At 44.7% G+C, this 19,420-nt stretch overlaps 1 protein-coding gene across 4 annotated transcripts in view; it reads left to right on the top strand.

Moving 5' to 3' along the window:
- arap2 (ArfGAP with RhoGAP domain, ankyrin repeat and PH domain 2) overlaps positions 1 to 19,420 on the top strand; it is an 88,990-nt gene that overhangs the window by 56,104 nt on the left and 13,466 nt on the right. For 3 of the 4 annotated variants that reach the window (XM_018735410.2, XM_029256067.1, XM_029256066.1), the window contains 10 exons: positions 1,063 to 1,165; positions 1,906 to 2,110; positions 5,232 to 5,295; positions 5,721 to 5,884; positions 7,482 to 7,694; positions 7,940 to 8,045; positions 11,498 to 11,645; positions 13,993 to 14,061; positions 17,682 to 17,756; positions 18,220 to 18,340. In XM_018735410.2, coding sequence (XP_018590926.2) covers positions 1,063 to 1,165; positions 1,906 to 2,110; positions 5,232 to 5,295; positions 5,721 to 5,884; positions 7,482 to 7,694; positions 7,940 to 8,045; positions 11,498 to 11,645; positions 13,993 to 14,061; positions 17,682 to 17,756; positions 18,220 to 18,340 — 1,268 coding nt within the window. The remainder of the gene's footprint in view (positions 1 to 1,062; positions 1,166 to 1,905; positions 2,111 to 5,231; positions 5,296 to 5,720; positions 5,885 to 7,481; positions 7,695 to 7,939; positions 8,046 to 11,497; positions 11,646 to 13,992; positions 14,062 to 17,681; positions 17,757 to 18,219; positions 18,341 to 19,420) is intronic. The other variant, XM_018735411.2, reaches the window with a different exon arrangement.

The raw sequence follows: 19,420 nt of genomic DNA, 5'->3' as shown, positions 1-19,420 counted from the left end.
CCACCCATACCCCTAGGGGGCGCCACCCAGTAGTGTGGGATGCTGCTCTTGGTCTTTCAAACCCGACGGTGGCAGGCGATCAACCGGCAGTCCTCCGTAACATGGACTTCATCAGTTCTACTCATTGGGGCTCGTTGCCACGAGGGTTTCGGGCTCATGTTTTGCCTTCTGAACATTTACAGGCATCTTGCGCCAAGGCTACATTTCAGCTTCTCTTATGTATCAGTGAATCTGTAACATGCTCATTTTTCTCAGTTCTGTCATCCAGACTGATGGCCGGTCTTTGCCGTGGTAAATATCGGGGTTGATTGTCCTTGCGCTCCTTCTGGTCTTTGGCTGTTGAGCAGCAAGGCGCCCTGCTTAGCCTTCGTTTGATGCCCCGTTTAAAGGAAAGACCCTTTGCTGCTGAGCCATGCGAGCCTAATGGAAGCAGATCTTTGATCACCAGGATGGAGGGTCCACTTTCTGGCCATTTAAGCAGACAGCTTCAGTATCCAGGGGTTCTGCATCGGCGATTTGTGTCCGTGGTGTGAGGTTGAGCTATCCCTGATGGCTGTGTGTGTGTGTGTGTGTCTGTTTCCCACTCACTGTGCCCCGATTCACTTTCTTGGCAGAGTCCAACAGAGGTGGTTGTCTCTCATATCCGTCTCTCTGCATCTCCTCTCTGTCTCCTCCCTCTTCCCCAGGGAGCCTTCCTAACAAGGACCTTCTCAGCGCTTCATGCGCTCGAGCAATGCACCAGCACACGCTTGCTTGAACGGCCCTTGACGCTTCATTTCCTCTGGACCCTTTTAAAGCCTCCATCTTTCCCCACGGAGCACTGATCTCTGGGCCTGGTGACAAAGCTGCCCTGACCCTTAAAACTTTTCAAGAAAGCAAAGAAGGATTAACATGTACTTTTTCGAAACTACATTCACTCCTTGTGTGCCCTAACAGCCATAAGTGTCTGTGTGTATCTTTGTGTGTATGGGCAGGAAAAAAGACCCTCGGTAAAGATGTCTGCGAGGTGCTTCATTATTTCAGCAGTTATTTAAAAACTTTACCTTGTGCTTCATCCCCCAGGGCTGCTTTCACTTTCGAGGTGTATCTTCTGTCGGAACGTGTCTTCACGTTTGGAACGGAAACGGCGGAAAGTCACAAGACGTGGGTGGAGACACTAGTCACGGTACGACACGGCACGGACGGGTAAACGGGTGGACGTACTAATTGTGGTGTGCCGAACCAGGGAAGTTGGTGGAGTCAATATTTATGCTGCAAAATGTCAGATACATCTTCTCCCTTTAACATTTGCCATGAGCTGTCGAGGCCTTTGGTGGCCCAAACTCAACACCACCTGTATGAGCTATTTCCTTAGATTTTTAGGGATTTTTTATTTAATTTAATTTTTTTCCCATTCCATGGGAAGCTAGTACCTGGTGTGAACTGACCTTCAGCTCTTCCTCTGGATGCTCAAACATATTTACTTATATGTGGAATCAAATATGTGTGGAATTGGGCCCACAGACAAGTCGGTCCACCTTCACACTGACAGCGCACTCCATCCAGAGCAATGTCTCCTTGTAATGATAGGCTGGACAAAAATAGGTCCTCCATGACCCTTTCCTCCATCTCGAAGCCTCCCTGATCGTTCTGGACAAAGACAAAGCAGTTGGGAGGTCGAGTAAAGTGTTTCAGTCCGGATGCCAAAGATACTGAAGTGTTTGCAGTTGCTGGTCATGCTCTCTAAGAGTACAGCGCCTTTGCTTCAGTGCAGGTCGAGGTCCACCTACATTGTTCATTCCTTGTTTATTCATTTAAGTCCTCATCTGCGTTGTTCTTGATCTCACCGTTTCTTCTGCTTAAAAAATGTATGGCATGTTTAGTGGTTTCCTTTTCTTTTGGCTCCTTCTTTCCCCGCCACATCAGGACTTGGTCCCAGCCCAAGCAGAACACTTGCTGGAGAAGGATTACAAGGTTATCGGGCGACTCCACTACAAAGGGGGCCACGACCTCCAGCGCTGGAGGGTGGGCTGGTTTGCCCTGCAGGAGTCGAACCTCTACTTCTGCCCTGGAACGGAGGATGCGGAAGGCCGGGTTGGGCTCGTCCGGCTGAAACACCTCCAAGAGCTCAGTAAGGCACCCAGCTGTCTGAACACACCTTTTCATGCCTGGATCCCTCCTGTCATCGGTTCATATCACAGTAATTGAAGCTACCATTGTTTCAAAGGCAATGGTTCTCCAACAGTAAACAAGCTCAGATGAGCTTCTTTTCAGGTACAGTAGAGCTAAGGGCCCATAAAAGGGGAAAGCTAATAGTGTAGTGGTTACAGCTGCTGCCTTTGAACCCAAAGGTGACAGGTTTGATTCCCACCTCCAGCTGTAGTACCCTTGAGCAAGGTACTTACCCTAAATTGCTCCGCTAAAAATACCCAGCTGTATAAATGGGTAAATAATTCTAAGTAACTCAACATTTTAAGTCACTTTGGACAAAAGCATCAGATAAATGTAAAATCCATGTTTACTGCTATGCTTCTATAGCATATGAACAACTATGGAGATGGATTCTGATGCACAGAGTTGGCATGTAGAGATTTATGGCCTTATACTGAGTTCAGTAAATAACCCGTTTAATAATTTGAAGTCACATTTGCAGTTCATAGCTTTGATAATAATGTTGTTTTCCCACCATTATTTGAGAAGTACATTTTTTAGTTCATATTATACCTCAGCTAATTGTTTCCTGAAATTGAACGAGCCATGTAGAATAGTCGTAACTAGCGTAGAATCGACACACATTTCCAAGGGGAACTTTGGACTTACGTACTTTTATATACAGTGTATCATGTAACCTTGGACCACGATGTGATTTCGATGAACTGAAGACGTTCTATATTCCAGAGGTGTCCGTATTATATTTTGCACAACTGCGAGAGAAAGTGCTCCGCAGTCCATCACCATCCGTTGGATATCAACATGGTTTCTTCGGGCGAGAAGAAAATGAGTTCTTTCCAATAGGTGTGCTGTGCTGGCCGGCTCGTGCACAAAGGGCTGCCAGCTGAATAGATTTGCAACATTAGAATCGATTGGGCCACAACGATGTGGAAAATCAATGAATCTTTTAATCCTTTTTAGGCCCTAACTCTGGATCAAATCGAAATGCGCCGTCTCCCTCTTGCTTGGGGCTCGATTTAAGATCCGACACCTTGACCAAATTAAAGTGATTCGCAAGCGTTCGCTGTCGGTAAATGAACATGCGCTGAGCAGGGTTTTACTCCTTACTCTTTTACCGCATGTGCGCAGGGACACTGGGGGCAGCGTCTGCAAAGCAGCCGATTAACGCCCATTAATTCAGCTGTGAGATGACAGCAAGAAGGGTTTTTTTTTTTTTTTTTTTTTTTAATTTCATATATTTATTTATTTCGGCAACAAATTGAAAGATCAAATCCTTCTGTTTAGAGATGTGAAACGGCGCCGCTGACTGTAATGTTGTTCTGAAGGACAGTAATTTGAGAGCATTGTGTGCTGCTGTGATCTGAGGCTCTTTTTGTTTATGTTGTGAAAGCTGAGGGGCTTCGTTTTAAAGGCAGCTCCGTCGAAAGCAATTTATAGCTGTTGATCATGCAGAACAAAAAAGATGATCTTTTCCAACAATTATTTTATTCATCTCAGTGTGACATTGTTCCCATAACTGCAGTGTTTCAAAAATAATTTGAATAATCAAAAAGACATTTTAAAGTAAAATCCCTGTTATTTTTCTTGGGAAAAATGAATGGATTATGATTTTTAATGGCAGAATAATGTAATAAATAGCATGTAATTAAAAAAGTTAAAATAGCAAAATGAAGGCTAAATGAAGAAAATTATTGTTAATCAGTTTTTTTGTGTGTGTGTGTATTTTTTGTCATCATTTTTTCTCCATCATGAAAACAACCTTCAAATTGAAAAGGTCACTGACTAAACACATTTCCAGCACCGGAGTTATAATTAATGTAAAGAGTTTGTTCTGAGAACATAACAGCCTAATACAATGTCAACAAACAAAGCCCAGTTTTCGGAACGATAAGCAGTTCATGCTTTTGCAAGATATGCGTTTAGAAAAAGGCCAGAAAAAGAGGAAAATCAAAGGTTGCTTTGAAGGTCAGTGAATTACAGTGAGATTTGTTGCCCTTGGAGCTAAAATGTTTATTTTCCCTTTTTCCCCCTGACCTCCTTCCCTCTCTTGTTTGAGGAATTCAATGAGCAGCGAGACATGATGCAATTTCTGCACAGTAATTCTCCGTTTGGGCGCAGGAGAGATGTGTGTGTTTCGGGTGCGTAAGCGCACGCGCACACACACACACACACACACACACACACACACACACACACACAATCTCTCTCAGGGCAGCCTGAAGTCACAGTGACAACCGGCCAGTGTTCCCTGCTTCCTGGTGCAATGATGCCTTTTCTTTGCGTGAGTCTCACTCGAACCCAGCTCTCAGTGGCTCGTGGCTTATGCAGGATATACATGGTTCTTGTTCAAGTTTACAGTGTTAAATGATGGATGATAAAGGTACGAAAAATGACCCCTCTTGGCGCATGCAGAAGTTAAATGATAAAGTTATGGTCAAAATTCTTACCCGCAGTTTATACCATTTGCACAGCACTATTGGAGTGCATGTTTTCTGGCCTGGATATGGTTGTGTACAGTATGCAAAATATATTAATTTCTCATGAAACGGAAAAAAGGTGGCTATTCTAGTACTCATCCAAGGAAGTAAATGCACCTGCATTCTGTCTGTTAGGTGCATTTCATACATGTCCCTGTCACGTGTGCTGATGTGTTATATAGAATGGTTTCTTACTAGTATGTCACCGTTTCCAAAAATGTGCTCACCTTAAAGGTTGAAATAATAATAATAATAATAATAATAATAATAATCCAGAAGGAGTCTGCACTTCTTCTTCCTCTGCTCGTGCCTATTGGGTCCTGCCCACAGATGGGTCTTTGGTACCGAGCCCATCCACAAGCTCTTTGTACCTGTTAGAACAAGTTTAGTTTTTATTCTTTTACCAACAGAGTATGGCTGCACACAGAGTATTTCCAGTACTACTGTAGTACTTAGCGAGTAAAGTAGTGCACATGGACTGCAGTGACATTTCTTCCTTTATGTTAACGGGGGATTACAGGAAAAGACCCGGTGCAGTGTTTGTGTTGGCGTCCACGGTCCGTTACTGTTTCCCACCCGAGTAAAGTGTTCAACTCTTCACAGCTGTATCCAGTGATGCCGCAGGAGAGGAGCGGCCCGATGTCCTACTCATGCTGGAGAGCGGAAGGTATCTCTCGGAGCAAACCGAAAAGCCTCGGTGTCACTCGGCCTTTGCTTGACAAACAGCAGGTGCCACAGCCCATGGTAAAATGCCAGCAAGAAAAAAGATAAATACTCTGGCAGGCATGTCATGACTGCATTACATTTAAAGCGTAGAATGAGATAAACCACTTTGTCAAAACTGACTCATAACACTGCACTAAAGAGCAGATGGTGATGCAGTGGCAAATAAAAAATTGATTTGCTACAGAAAGGTTCAAATCCCAGGAGGGGGCTATACTTTTGTACCCTTGAGCACGGTACGAAGTCTGTTCCTTTCGCAAAACGAAACGGAGGGGTGTGGGGGTAGCTGTAGATGGGGGGGGAGGCTGCGAGGGACCTGTAGGCTCTGTGCATCGTGGATGTTCACCTTTTCCCCATGCTGCCCTGCAGGACCCTGTACGTGCGTGGCTTCGCCAGGTGCGACTTCGCCCTGTGGCACTCGGCCATTCGACGGGCAGCCGGTACCGACGGACCGGCTCTGAGCAGCCAGCAGCTCAGCAAGAACGACGTCCCCATCGTTGTGGAGAGCTGCGTTGCTTTCGTCACTCAGTACGGTGATTATGGCTCCAGGATCATTTCTCTCACCACCTTTGCTGTGGTGAAAGTGCTGCTACTATTACTACTGTGCTAATCCTCTACTACGACCACCTTACCATCTTTACTCTGTTCCTCCTCCCTCATTGTCACTCTCACCGTTGCTGTATGCAGTGCTGAGCTCTGCATCATCTCCTCTACCGTTGAAACCATATTAATGCCACTATTCTCGCTACTGCCTTTTCACTTACTCTGTCGTAGTGCTGGAATTCATCTTTTTTCCATTCCATCTTCTTTGGAGTTTTAGTAACAAAATGCAGGAGAGCTGAAAAAGACTGTATGTGTGTCCTGTGTGCCCGCGCTCACCCCCCAGCATGTCTCTGTCCCATCTCTTAAATACAGCCTGAAACCAACTTTTTTGTGCGTTCATTAAACAAAAGCTAATCAAGGCCTTTTTACGGAGGTGCTTTGTGTTCTAGAACTCTCTACAGGTTGCCGTATCACAGGCACCCAAGAAAAAGCATATGAAGATGAATACCATGTGGTGATAATCAAAGAATATTTAAAAATTAAAAAAAAAAAGAGTAAATCATGATATAATAATCAAAAGTAAAATGTAGTACAATGAAGAGTAAATAATAAAATTGTAAAAAAGTCAGTACACTCAAAGAGTCCCCCATTAATTCTAAATAAACACTTATTGGGAGTCATAATAAGGAGTGGAAATGATAGACATGGTTCCAGCTTTAAAGAGGCACTAAGATTTAAGCCTAAACTTCCGAATGATCTACATCACCTACAGGGTCTCGGTTTACTTGCAGTTGCAGTGAACACAGGCAGGACGAAAGAAAACATTAAACAAGATAAATGTGACTAAATGTCATTAACAGGATACGGTGTCAACAGTGTCATTCTACAAGAGCACGACTCCCCCTCCCTTATCTGTTATTGCTGCGCCGAAGACCCGATATAACAGGGACGTCCCGATGTTTGACTGTGTCACGAGAGTCTCTGTTATATCTCATTTGCACCTCTGTAATTACATGCAGTGACGGCTGACGCCATGCAGCCGCCAGTCAGAGATGACATTGCCGTAACCGTTATCTGTGTGTGAACATGTGAAAAGGAGGGCTGCTGTATAGCCTGGGTGGCACAGTGAGCAGCGCTGCTGTATCATAGTGCCTGGATGGTGTGAGAGGATGTGGGTTCAATTCCTGCTCAGTCTGTGTGGAGTTTGCATGTTGTCTGTGTGGGTTTCCTCTGAGTGCCCTGGTTTCCTCCCACAGACATGCTGTTCAGGTTCCCCTGTAGTGTGTGAGTGACAGAGAGAGAGTGTGTTCCACTGGTGTATGGATGAGTGACCCATTGTAAGTAGTGTATCTAGCAATGTAAGTCACGGTGGTGAATAAGGTGTGTGGCCTGATAACACTACATAGAGGTCATTGGAAGTTGCTCTGGAGAAAAGTGTCTGCTAAGTAAATAAATGTAAATATATTTGTTTGTCAAACAGTCACATGGCATTGACTTGTTCTGCTGCTCCCTCCCTGTGGACCATCATGTAGATGTTTCCGATGTCTCTCAAGTGATGGTCGGATTGTTCCTGGATCCTGTCCACAGGTTTATGTTATGAAGGCATCTACCAGAAGAATGGCAACCCGCAGCGCGTGGCCCAGCTCCTGGAGAGCTTCCGGAAGGACGCTCGCAGTGTTAAACTGAGGGCTGGCGAACACCAGCTGGAGGATGTCACCGATGTGCTTAAGGGCTTTCTGGCCCAAACTGAGGATGCTGTGCTCACCAAGGAGCTCTACCCGTCCTGGATCTCTGTCCTCGGTATGTTTTTGCGTCAGGCCCAAGGTGGCACCTTCAGACCCCTTTCCTTCTCCCACAAGAGTTTTGTTCAGTTGTCCTCACTTGGGTCGGCTGTCCCGGGCATCCTCGTTCCGTTCATGTTGTTTTGCATAATTGCTCTGTCCCAACTGCATGCATGGATATTAAAGTGCTGGAAACCAGGGCAACAGAAAGAGATGTTTATAAAAAGTGGTCTATTTCTTTTTTTATTTCTTTTTGGTAAATAGACGAAGAGGTCGAGCAGGAGAGGCTCCAAAAATATTCCACCTTGATTCAAAGTCTGCCCAGAATTAACAGGACTACATTGGCAGCTCTGATGCAGCACCTTTACAGGTAAGGATACATTCTTCTAGTCTTTAAGAACATTAATGCAAATGCCATCAGGACTCCAAGAGGCTGAGCAGCTTCTTACACCAAATTTCAGGGAGTCTTCATGTACCATTGAAAAAGAACTGAGCACAAAATTTTGCAAATATCCAGAAACTGGTCTTTGGTAAACAAATAAGAATAATAACGTAATAATGATACAACTTCAATCTTTTTGCCACCCTTCACCAATCTAGTCTAAATTGCGGTTCAGTAAAAAAGCATCTATTTATCTATTTTCTTTCATTGTTCAATGTGAATCCACAAAAGACTGAAAACCAGATTTTATGCCTTCTTTCACATAGTAGTGTGGTGGGTGTAGTTTTCAGTCATGCGCCATGACTGATATCTTACCAGTGATGACTCATAAATTACTACGATGAGTTTAATGCTTGTAGGAGATAAATATGGATTTAAATACTTTCCTCAGCATGACTCAGACCCTAATCCTGGTTCTGAGAATGCGTGACAACGTTTACCTAACATTCGATAAGGAGGCAGTCAGGCCGGTCACCAACGTGGGCCTGAGAGGTATTCACAGGAGACATGAGTTGGAGCTCAGCCTGCTGACAAAAGCAAAGCGTGCTCCCTTTAACATGCAGATATCTGCTTGCGATTAACAAAAGGAGGATTATACAGGTGAGTCCATCTGCTGGTGTGTGAACCTTTGGCCTCCTGTTCCCTCGGTTTCTTATACAAATGAGGGCTGCGGGGAAGAAGGATAAGAGTCCTGGTTCCAACGAGTGCTTCCGTGACGGAATTTGGCCATAGGACGAGACGTCTGCTCCCCAGTTATGTGCAGCTCTAGAGACTGCTGCGTGCCCGGCCCAGAGTCCTCAGACACACTCGCAGTGTGATGGTGTGAGATTTTCAGGAAACGGTGGCCCACTCTGAGTGAGCAGATGTGCCCACGAATTTGCGTCCACTGGCGGTTGGCTTCTTGCCCTGTTTTCCAGAACCACACTTTTTTGTGTCTCTCCCTCTCTCTGTATACACACGCACACAAACACACACACACACACACACACACACACACACAAACACACACACACAGTGGCCAATTAATAAGCTTGCACCTGCCTGATAACTCAAAAAGCTTGTTCCTCCAAAGAGCAAATAGTGTTGCAGCAACTCAGAAAATGTAAAGCATGCAGATGGGCTTGAGAGATTGGGATGACTGTTGCCCTAAGCGTTATGATGGGAGAGATGTGTGATCTCAGCAATTTTGACTGCAATTTGATTATTGGTGCCAGACGCTGTGTTCCAGGATCTCAGGAAACAGCCATGCTCCTGGGTTTTTGGCTCTGTAACAGTGCTTTCAGTTTACAGAGAGTGGTTTTGATAAACTGAAAACATTCACTCCATGGCTCTTCTGTGGGCAAAAACACTTAATAAATGTGAGAAGTCAGACAAGAACGGCCAGACTTGTTACAACTGACAGGAAGGACGCGAGTCCAAAAGTAGCAGCTCAGTACAGCTGTGATTTGCAGGAAGGCATCTCTGAATACACAACTCATTGAACCTTGAAGCAGATAGGCTGTAGCAGCAGAAAATCATGCCACATTCAACTCCTGCCAGCGAAGAAAAAGATGATGAGGCTACAATGGACACGTGATCACGCAAACTGCACAACTGAAGACTGGAGAAACATCACCTGGTCTGAGGAAACTGGATTTCTGTGGCAGTGTGAAGATGTTGGACTCAGAATTCGCCATCAACAGCATGAACCCATGGATCGATCCTGGCTTGTGTCAAGTGCAGACTGGTGGTGGTGGTGTAATGCTATGGGGATGTTTTCTCGGCACATGTTTTTCCACATCATATTTAAATATTATTGCTGAGCATGTTGTTCCCTTCACAGGCAGTTTACTGTTTCAAATGGAGGCTTCCAGCAGGATAATGGTCCAAGTCACCAAGCACCCATTATCTCAAGGTGGTTCCAGGAACATGAAAGTGATGTTTTTGTACTCCAGTGGCCTATGCAGTCCTCATATCACAACATAAATGAGCACTGTTGGGATGAGGTGGAACAGGAGGTTCTCAGCAGGAGTTTGTGGCTGAAAAACATCTAGAAACTGCATGATTCTATTTGGCATGAACCAAAACCTTTAAGGGGGGTTTCCGGCGTGTTGTGGAATCCATGCTCAAAGAATTTAGTTGGTTTTGAAGGTAAAAGGGAGCCCTAGCTGGTACTCGAGAGGTGCACCTAAGACACTGGCTACCATGTTTGCATGTACACACACACACACACACACACACACACACACACACACACAGAGAGAGTCAGTGCCTACTTTATTACGTACATGCTATGTATATATTCTGTCATGAAGGCACTGCCTCTAAAAGTATTTGTCAGATTGTCTCTACGTCTGTCTATCAATTTGTCGACCTGTGTGTCTCAGACACAGAAGGTAAGGAGAAGGTAAAGGCATGGGGACCTTTTTGAGAGCGCTGCAGGTATTTTACAGCTCTTCACCTGAGCAGCAAACAGACCTTTAGAAAGAAATCCATTACAGTCTCTTTGTTAATTTCCCATGAATGGCAGGGAGAACATTGCTATGACTTTTTGCAAAATGATCTCTTTTGCATCTGCTGATGATGTTCAAACGGGTTTTTATTTAAAAAAAGGGGCATTTAAAAAAAGGAGAAAAAAAACACAAAAGAAAGAAAATAGCATTTTAATGATCTGCTGTCATATGTAAATTTTGCCTTAGATCACGAATCCAGTTTTATGCGTTTTTCACGAATGTCATTATGGACTTAAATTTTACCCGCTTTTGTTGATTAATCACTTTGTAGCACATCGGCTGTGTGATGTGACGTTTCCGCCTCTGTTTCAATGCCACCAGCTTCTGAGAAGCGTGCAGATAGAGCAAGAACAAATAAGCACATACATATTTTATCACCAAACATCGACTTTATTTTCAGTGCAGTTACTTATTTATTTATATACTTAATAGCTTTTTAAAAATGCCATCCAGGCAAGGTTTTGGCCAAATGGACAATTTCGCACACTGTATACTTGAGTGGAGATTTCTTGCCGTTAAGCTGATTTCCAGTTTTACTTCACTTTGTAAATGCAGCGAAGTCCAGTGCTCGGCTCTATCTTTGCCGTCTTTGCTCTTAAAGCCGCAGCCGTTAAGGTTTCAGTGTCACTCAGTCTGGCGACAGCAGGCTTTCCCTGGAGGTCTTGGCTGCATTTTTGTGATCCCTGATTTTTTTGGAGGGAGGATACCTATATAGGTTGGTTAAGGGCTTGGTGTCGTTCTCCCTCACGCTCTGATGAGAGAAAAGTTAGCGCGCGCGTGTGTGTGTGTGTGTGTGTGTGTGTGTGTGTGTGTGTGTGTGTGTGTGTGTGTGTGTGTGTGTGTGTGTGTGTCTGGACGGAAGGAGTGAAATGTGTCCCACTGTCCCAGGATCCAGAAGTGCTCAGGCATGAACCAGATGGTGACCCGCAGCCTGGCCCCCCTGTTCTCCTCCTGCCTCTTCCAAACCGAGGGGCAGACCAGCCAGGAGATCAGCATCATAGAGGACCTCATTAACAACTACGTGGAGCTGTTTGACGTGAGTGACAACCCTTGGGCATCCTGCCCTTCCAGACCGTCATCAGCAAATTATTTATAATATGCACATGGCCCTTGTAATCAGCGTGGTGTCGGCGGATTATCCGTGGTGTAACACAGTCAAGTACCTTCTGTTGATCCAGTTTCAGCAGCCACATCCCCATCAACGTAAAAGCATGTAGATCTTAACGGACACCGCTGACAAGTGTTTACCATGTAATAGAAACGAACGAAAAGGGGCACTGCCTTCTTATTAGAGAATTTGCATACATTTGACGCTCTGCTCTATTGTGTAGCCTCAGTTGCGAAGCATAATCTATTTATGGAAAATTCATTGTAAAGAAATTGTTTGTGAAAAGAAGTTGGCCTGATTCGAGACGTTCCGCACATTAAACCAGCAGTCGCAACGTTTGTACCGGAAAGGCTTAACATGAAAGATGACGATTTAAGTCACGGTTTCGTAGGAGTAGAAGCGAGACGGCGAAATTCCGCGCCACCTACGGTACCGTCACGAGATCTCTGGATCCGTGCCTTGATGTGACGTATGGAGAAATGCACGGGCGCTTTTCCGAAACGATGGCCTTGCGCGGCTTTCCAGGGATGCGATGATGGTGGGAAGAGTTTGTCGCAACTGCCTTTGCCAGCCTTTAGAAAAATAGCGACTCCACGTTTAGCTCACTGTCACGGATGGGCCTCTCGAAAGCTCCCCCGCTGTGTGGAAAGGCACCGAGAACTGGGCCTGACCGCTCGGCTGAAAGCGCCTCTGCCTATTGAGCGCGATTCCGCTATTGAACGCAGAGCTCCGGAGCGATGGGGGAATGATATTGCCGTCGCACTTGGATCGCTGCCGCACTAATAGGATTTGGAGCGGTGCGGAATTCTAATTCCCCCCCGCCCCCCCCCCCGCGCCTTACTTCCTCTCAGTCGGTTTAGAGTGGAGTGTTCTCTCCAAATCAGTTAGCGATGCCATCGCCTGCATGACAAATAGCCATTAAGTAGAACCAATAACAGAAAATTATACTGAATGCACCCAGTATGGCATAAAACAAGTAAGACGTTAATTAGAATGGCACATTTTGCAGAAGCTGCTATTGACTGCCTCTTTATCAGTTTGAAACACACTGGGTGTTTTTAGAATGCTCTTTCATTGCGCATATCGAGCAATGACAAGCAAATAATTTTACTAAAATAGGCGAACAGGAAAAAAGTTGAGGAAAAGATATATTTTCTTCCCCTGAGAACGGATAGCAAAGGTCTGAAGAAGATGAATGTGGTTAGTTCAGCTTCGCAGAGCCCCGTATCAGAGCTGCGTCAAACCCCCCAGTATTTCTTTTTTATTGTTTTCTACTGGATTTTCATAGATGTATTTATGTATATATAGGCACATAGAAAGATATCAACGGGCAGACGCTGACATCTGGGGAGTGGCGTCACTATGGTTGGCGTCACCCAGTGCGGTAACTTGTGGTGTGTGTGTGTGTGTGTGTGTGTGTGTGTGTGTGTGTGTGTGTGTCCACAGACCTCATCCTGTACAAAACCATGCAGAATCCATAGTAATGTTTTTCTAATGATTTTACTTGTAAATCGTAATTCCCCGATATCACTGAATGTAATGGCAATAGTAGTGACATAAACAACTAGCAAAATTAAAATTACACCATTAAATTACAATATCAAACGCACAGCCTACACGTATTAGCATTTACAGTTTCATGTGGTTTGAGTGAAAACTGGGTAAGAAAACCATACAATTCCAAGTAAAAAGGTTTAAGAACTGCTTATTATGTTTATTTTAACGTTAGTGATATAGGTTCACAAATACTAATGACCACAATATTGCAGGTAAAAAAAAAAAAATAGAAAATGAGACAAAATCAGTGACTATAAGAACAGCAGCAACGATGGAAACAAGAGCGTGTGGAGACAAAACCATGTGATTGTAATTGTAATTGGGTAATAATGAGAGCTCTGACCAAAGTGCATTGGAAGAGAGTACAGAGTTTTGTCCTTGTAGGAATACTGATACATGTAAACTGGGCTTCGTTACAAAAAATGTTTTGTTCTTATAACTACAGACAGCAATATTTGATATAAAATAATACATTTCTGCTGAAACACTGCACACAAATTTGATATAGAGTCATTTTGCTGTCACCCCCTCTGATGGTGTCACTCGGTGCGCTCCGCAATGCCCCCCCCCCCCCCCCAGTGACGCCACTGCATCTGGACCAGCTTGTTGAAGCCTTGATTTTTCAGTATGTTGAATACAGCTTTGCCCTGTGACACATGGAGCTCAGGCATGAATGCGTAACGTGCCTTTGTGTCTGTTTTGGTTGCTGTGACCCCAGGTGAAGGCAGACCAGGTTAAACAAATGGACATGGAGAACAGCTTCATCACCAGATGGAAGGACACTATGGTAAATGACCCGTTTCCGCTGGACCATGGAGGTTCCGGCAGATGTCCAGCCTCCCTCTTTACCTGTCTCAGCCACCCTTTAGAAAGTGAAGAGCAGCGTCGGCACTTCTGCGTGGAACTGAAATGCAGAACGAGAGCGGAAGGTGGACGCTTTTTAAATCACCATTTCCTGATCTCTGTATAATGGGGCTGAAACGGCGCCAGTAGAGCCTCTCCACCGGGAAATGAATGTGTAACCGGTCGTCCTTGCTCTTACCTGCGAGCACGGGGCCGGGGGGGAGGGGGGGCTATTTTGGAAGCCCTCGCAGGTCAGGGCTGTGTGTGAAATGTGTTAGTGTGTGTGTGGGCGGAAGCAGAGGGAGAGCGAGGCTGCTGCAGGAGAGGTCCCGCGACTGTTAACCTTTATGGCTACTTCTTTATGCTTGGGTGCCATCGCTGCAAGAAACAATTTGTTCAGATAGCTGGAAAACAAATTAATCTTCCACACATTCTGTTGCTGAAGTTTAGAAAGTTCTCTTTCTCTCTCGCTATCCCCCCTTTTTCTGAAGGGTATTCAGAGTTGGTGAATAAATTGAATAGTACAGAACAAAGATTTACTCATTATCTGATGCTTTTCTCCAAAGTGACTTCACAACATTAAGGCTCTAATTATTTACCCATTTATACAGCTGAGTAATTTTTTTTTTTTTTGCAACAGCAATTTGAGGGTAAGTACCTTGCTCAAGAGTACTACCGCTGGAGGTAGGGATTGAACCTATGACCTTGAGGTCTGAAGGGAGCAACTCTAACCACCACACTACCAGCTATCTTTGTTTGACAGTGTAGTCACCTGCTTTTGTCAAAACAATGAACACATACATATGTTTTAGAGCCAGTGCCTTAATGAAAGAATATATACATATTTGTTTTTGGGGGGGGGGAAAAAAAAAATATATATATATATATATATATAATATATATATAGATTACAAATGCTACTTATTTAATTAATTTTTTGACAGCACAGGTTACACATATGGATATACAGGTACTGACAGTCCATTGGACTGCAAAATGTCCATATATACAGAGCTAAGGCATTGAGGTCAAAAGGTCATGATTTATCACAGCTGTGGTCATGCTCTATTTGAACATATGAGCACCTTCTAAGAAGCTGGAGCACAGGGGGACAGCTGGGAGTGTAGTGGTTGGAGCTGCTGCCTTTGGATCCAAACATTTGTCGGTTTGATTCCCACTTGCTGACTATAGTGCCCTTCAGCAAGGTACTCTAGTAGTACCCTGAAATTGATGTAATACCAACTATCCAGCTGTATAAATGGGTAAATAATTGTAAGCACCTTAATGTTGTTGCTTTGGAGAAAAGCATCAGCTAAACAAGTAAATGTATTAACTCCTCGAAGAGGTAACCTCTACAGATTACCTTTTGAGTTGACGTGGAAGTTAAAGGTTGATTTTTCCATTGGAGGAAACTTTAAAAAATGCCAGATATTAATGTGAGCAGCCACCCCACCCCACCCCTACGTTTTAGAGAGGTGCTCCGCACACCCATGGCGTTCGTTGAGCGTCGCTTACTCATGGTACTCCTTTGTGAAATGGCCCCTGAGCTTTCAGGGAGCCCACAAATAGCAGTTCTTCTCGCACAGGTGCTGGGATCTCCATGGTTTCATGATCACAGCTTTCGCCGGCCCCCTTTTGGACGAGCTCCTGCGTAGCGCCTCTCGAGCCTCTTAGAGCCCTTTCGCGCGCAATCACAGGCACGTCCAGCTGAGCGGCGCCTGCCCACCTTCTCCCGCAGTGTCAGCGCCGCTTCTTTTAGCCCACTTCTTAAGGACAGGGAGAGCGAGGTGACCATCAGAACTGGGATTCTTCTGCCTGTTCTGCTGTGTAATTGTCGCCAGCAGGAAGCTCTCCCCTTCACTGCTCCTCCGTGGGCATCTTTGTGATTGACAGTTTTCTTTCATCCTCTTCTTTCTTTTTCCCTTTTTATTTATTTTAATGGTTTTTTGGTGAGTTTTAAACATCCGGATGAGTTTAACATTGTCTGAAATGCAGCCGCCCCTTCGCTCAGGCTAAAGCTTCTCAGAAATGTTCCCGGTGGGCCGTTTCGATGGGACAAGGCGCCTCACAGTTGGGTCCAGTTCCATGGTCTTGCGTGTGCCCGGCTGCCACTCGGCCCTTTTCCGAAAGGACTCGAGCTCTTGATGACCATCCAAGACCCAGCTGGCCTGTTCGCACGCCACTCCTCCATGTGCATCAGTGCTCCTCAATCCCCAGTGACGCTGAGCTGGTCATCTCTCTAGTCCCCCCCGTATCTTGTTCAGATCAATTGGCACAGCAGGACGGACGCCTTGGGGGTCAAGTCCGCTCGATCCAGACTGCATTCCTCCAAAGTCCCTCCCTCCCTCTCTCTCATCTTCCAAATGTTTGAGGGACTCTGAATAGAGCCTGATTGCTCTTTGTTTAAGGGCTGCAATCTGCACAAATACAGGAATCTGGTGAAGTTTCCACGTTATAATTTGGTGTTGAATACTAAGCCTGATTTTTAAAAATATTTCCCCCGCCAATTCTTTCAGCACATATTGTGCCGCTTTTGTGTCGTCATCAGTGTGTTCCGATGCTGATAATTTCCTAGCACAATTTGATAATGACTGGAATGATTAGTTACTTTTCTTGCCCCATGCTGAGGCGTCTAACATGGAGTCCCACGGTGCAGGATGCTCAGCAAGATGTAAGTCAGAATCTATGAATACAAAGTATTCGAACTGAATTCCACCAAGAGATGCATGTTAGTGTGAAAAAACTGGAAATGACTTGCATTATTGGTTAATATTACTGGTTGTCTCAGTTATGAAGGGAATTAGCCTTTCGGAGATGTTATGGCAGAGTGACTGAGATTTTTCTCCAGGTTACTGATGTCAGGGTTGGTGTGAAGTTCTGCTCAAACTAGCACTGGCCTATGATCTTCCATGAAGCCCTTCAAAGTGGCGAAATTCAACTCAAAAACTGTGCTGCATACATAGCGCTCCCTCAAATAACGTGTTTTAAAGACCCTTTTCAATGTTAACGCTCACCACCCTCAGAGGTCTGCTTGCTGGGTGGATTTCGGTTCTTCTCGGCCGTCTCAGTAGCCCCTGGATGTCCAATTTCTGTAGCTGTCAAACCCAAAAAAGGCTCGGGAGATTTGAATTGCCGTGCCTAACGTTCTGTACACCAGGGCGCACCATGTCAGTAACTGCAGATGCCCAAATGTGTATTTCCCACTGGCAAACGGAGGGCTGGATTCTCGCGCATAAATGAATAATTGAGGCTGATACCAGCTGGCCTTGCCGCCGATTTTGTGCAGAGCTCTGTGTGCTGTTTGCATACGCTGTTAAACTTACTTAATAAAACCTGATTTGAGTGTGATGCTGAAGGGCCTGCAGGGTAACGGACTCATACGTGAAGGAGAGCAGAAATTGTGAGGAATCCGTTGGGGTCTTTGCTTCGACACCAAGAATGGGGGGTGGGGGTGGAGGTGGAGGTGGAGGTGGGGGAGGCATCCTATCGCACAGGGAAATGAGGTTGGGCCACGTGGTGTCCGACCCGGGATGTTGGCCACTGATTCTGCTGTGATCTTCATAGTTCTCCCAGGCTGGAGACCTCATCTTCGAAGTCTATCTGGAGAAGAAAGAGCCGGAGAGCTGCTGCTTAATCAAGGTAGTGTGTGTGTGGTGTGTGTGGTGTGTGTGTGTTTGGTTTGTTTTCTTGTGTGGGTGTCACTGGATGTGTGTGTTTGCCTGGTTGTTTGCTTCTGTGAGGTATAAAAAGATGTATGTTTGTGTGTGGGTGTGCATATCATTGATCGGTGGGGGAGTGTGTGTGTGTGTGTGTGTGTGTGTGTGTGTGTGTGTGTGTGTGTGTGTGAGAGACAGACTAGATGGAGTAACTGTGCAAAATAAATTAGAGGCTAATCAAAGAAATGGTTTGTGAATTGTATGAGTACCGGTGTTTCTTCAGTGTTATTAGTAAACAGGGCAGAGCCGGTAGGGTAAAGCTCTACAAGATACCCATGCGTTTGCTCAGTTGGACCCACCGTCTATCGCTGTCGCATCGGTGGAGCTTTCTGTTCGACTGGGGCGACTGACAAAAGTGTTGAATTCCACCCCTGTCTGCCTGCCAGGTGTCGCCCACCATGCGGTCGGATGAGCTGGCCGACACGGTCCTCAACATGAAGAACGTGGTGTTTCGTGGAGCAGTGGGCCCATGGGCCACGTTCGAGGTCATCGAGAATGGAGAGCTGGGTACCATGTGACCGCTGCATAAATGGGGGGTGGGGTAGGGGGTTCTTTTGCAAGAGGACACTAGTTTATCAATCTCATTCATAACTTGATCTTTTGCCAGAGTGAGTCAAGTAAATTCATCATTTGATTTCACTGGATGCTTTTTCTTAAATATGAAAATTACTTTCCCCCTGATTGCCATAAATACACTTATAAACGTACGCATCCAGTATTAAAAAATGCTGTTAGTTCTGCAGTCGCCCTCGGTGTATTTATACTCAAACGGATAATGTAGTTCTGCATTAGTGTTTTCCATTTCCATTAGTATTCTAATATGCTTAATGAACATGCCTGTCCTCTCTGAGATGCCCATTAGCTCACAGTGAACAAATGATATTAATGCAAATGAAATCTCAAGTTTTGGCAGGCCATTGTTACTTTTATTTATTTTTATTGATTTGCATTTGGCTCACTTATATCATAAGCGAACTGCGTAATAGGGTATTTACAGACAGTTCCAGTTAAAGATCCCAGTTAAAAGCACAACTGCTGCCCCTTTCTTGGGTTCTGATCTGGCCACCTTTTGGTCCTTCATAGACGCTGTGCTGCCTCATATTGACAACGAGAACATATTTAAATATTAACAAAATTACACATTTACGCATTTATACATCAAGAACAAGACAGATGTTTATCTTTGTAAATTTTACTGCAGTACGTACAGGGTGCAGGGCATTTTAGTATAATAATAATAATAATAATGTTATTATTATTGCAGTCGTACTTAACAGCATTGGGAATGTATTACAGCAGTTCAGATTTAGTTCTTTTCTCAAGGGTACAACAGCAGGGCTCCTCCTGGGGTTTAAACTGGTAACTTTAAACTGAAGTTTTATTTGGAAGCAAAATTGTGTCCCTAAAATATTCACACTTCTCGTGTAGCAGAAACAACAGACTCCCACATACGAGAGAATATGAGGCAGCATGTTTTTTGTTTTTTCAAATTGATGAAAACATGTTTTAACTTGTCTTTGAGGACCATTTTACTGCAATACTGTACCATATTATGGTAATAGAGGGAAGAGTGGGGCAATTAAGGTT

This window comes from Scleropages formosus, chromosome 11 (assembly GCF_900964775.1).
Source record: "Scleropages formosus chromosome 11, fSclFor1.1, whole genome shotgun sequence".
Taxonomy (NCBI): domain Eukaryota; kingdom Metazoa; phylum Chordata; class Actinopteri; order Osteoglossiformes; family Osteoglossidae; genus Scleropages; species Scleropages formosus.
This window is presented reverse-complemented; position numbering and strand designations above follow the sequence as displayed.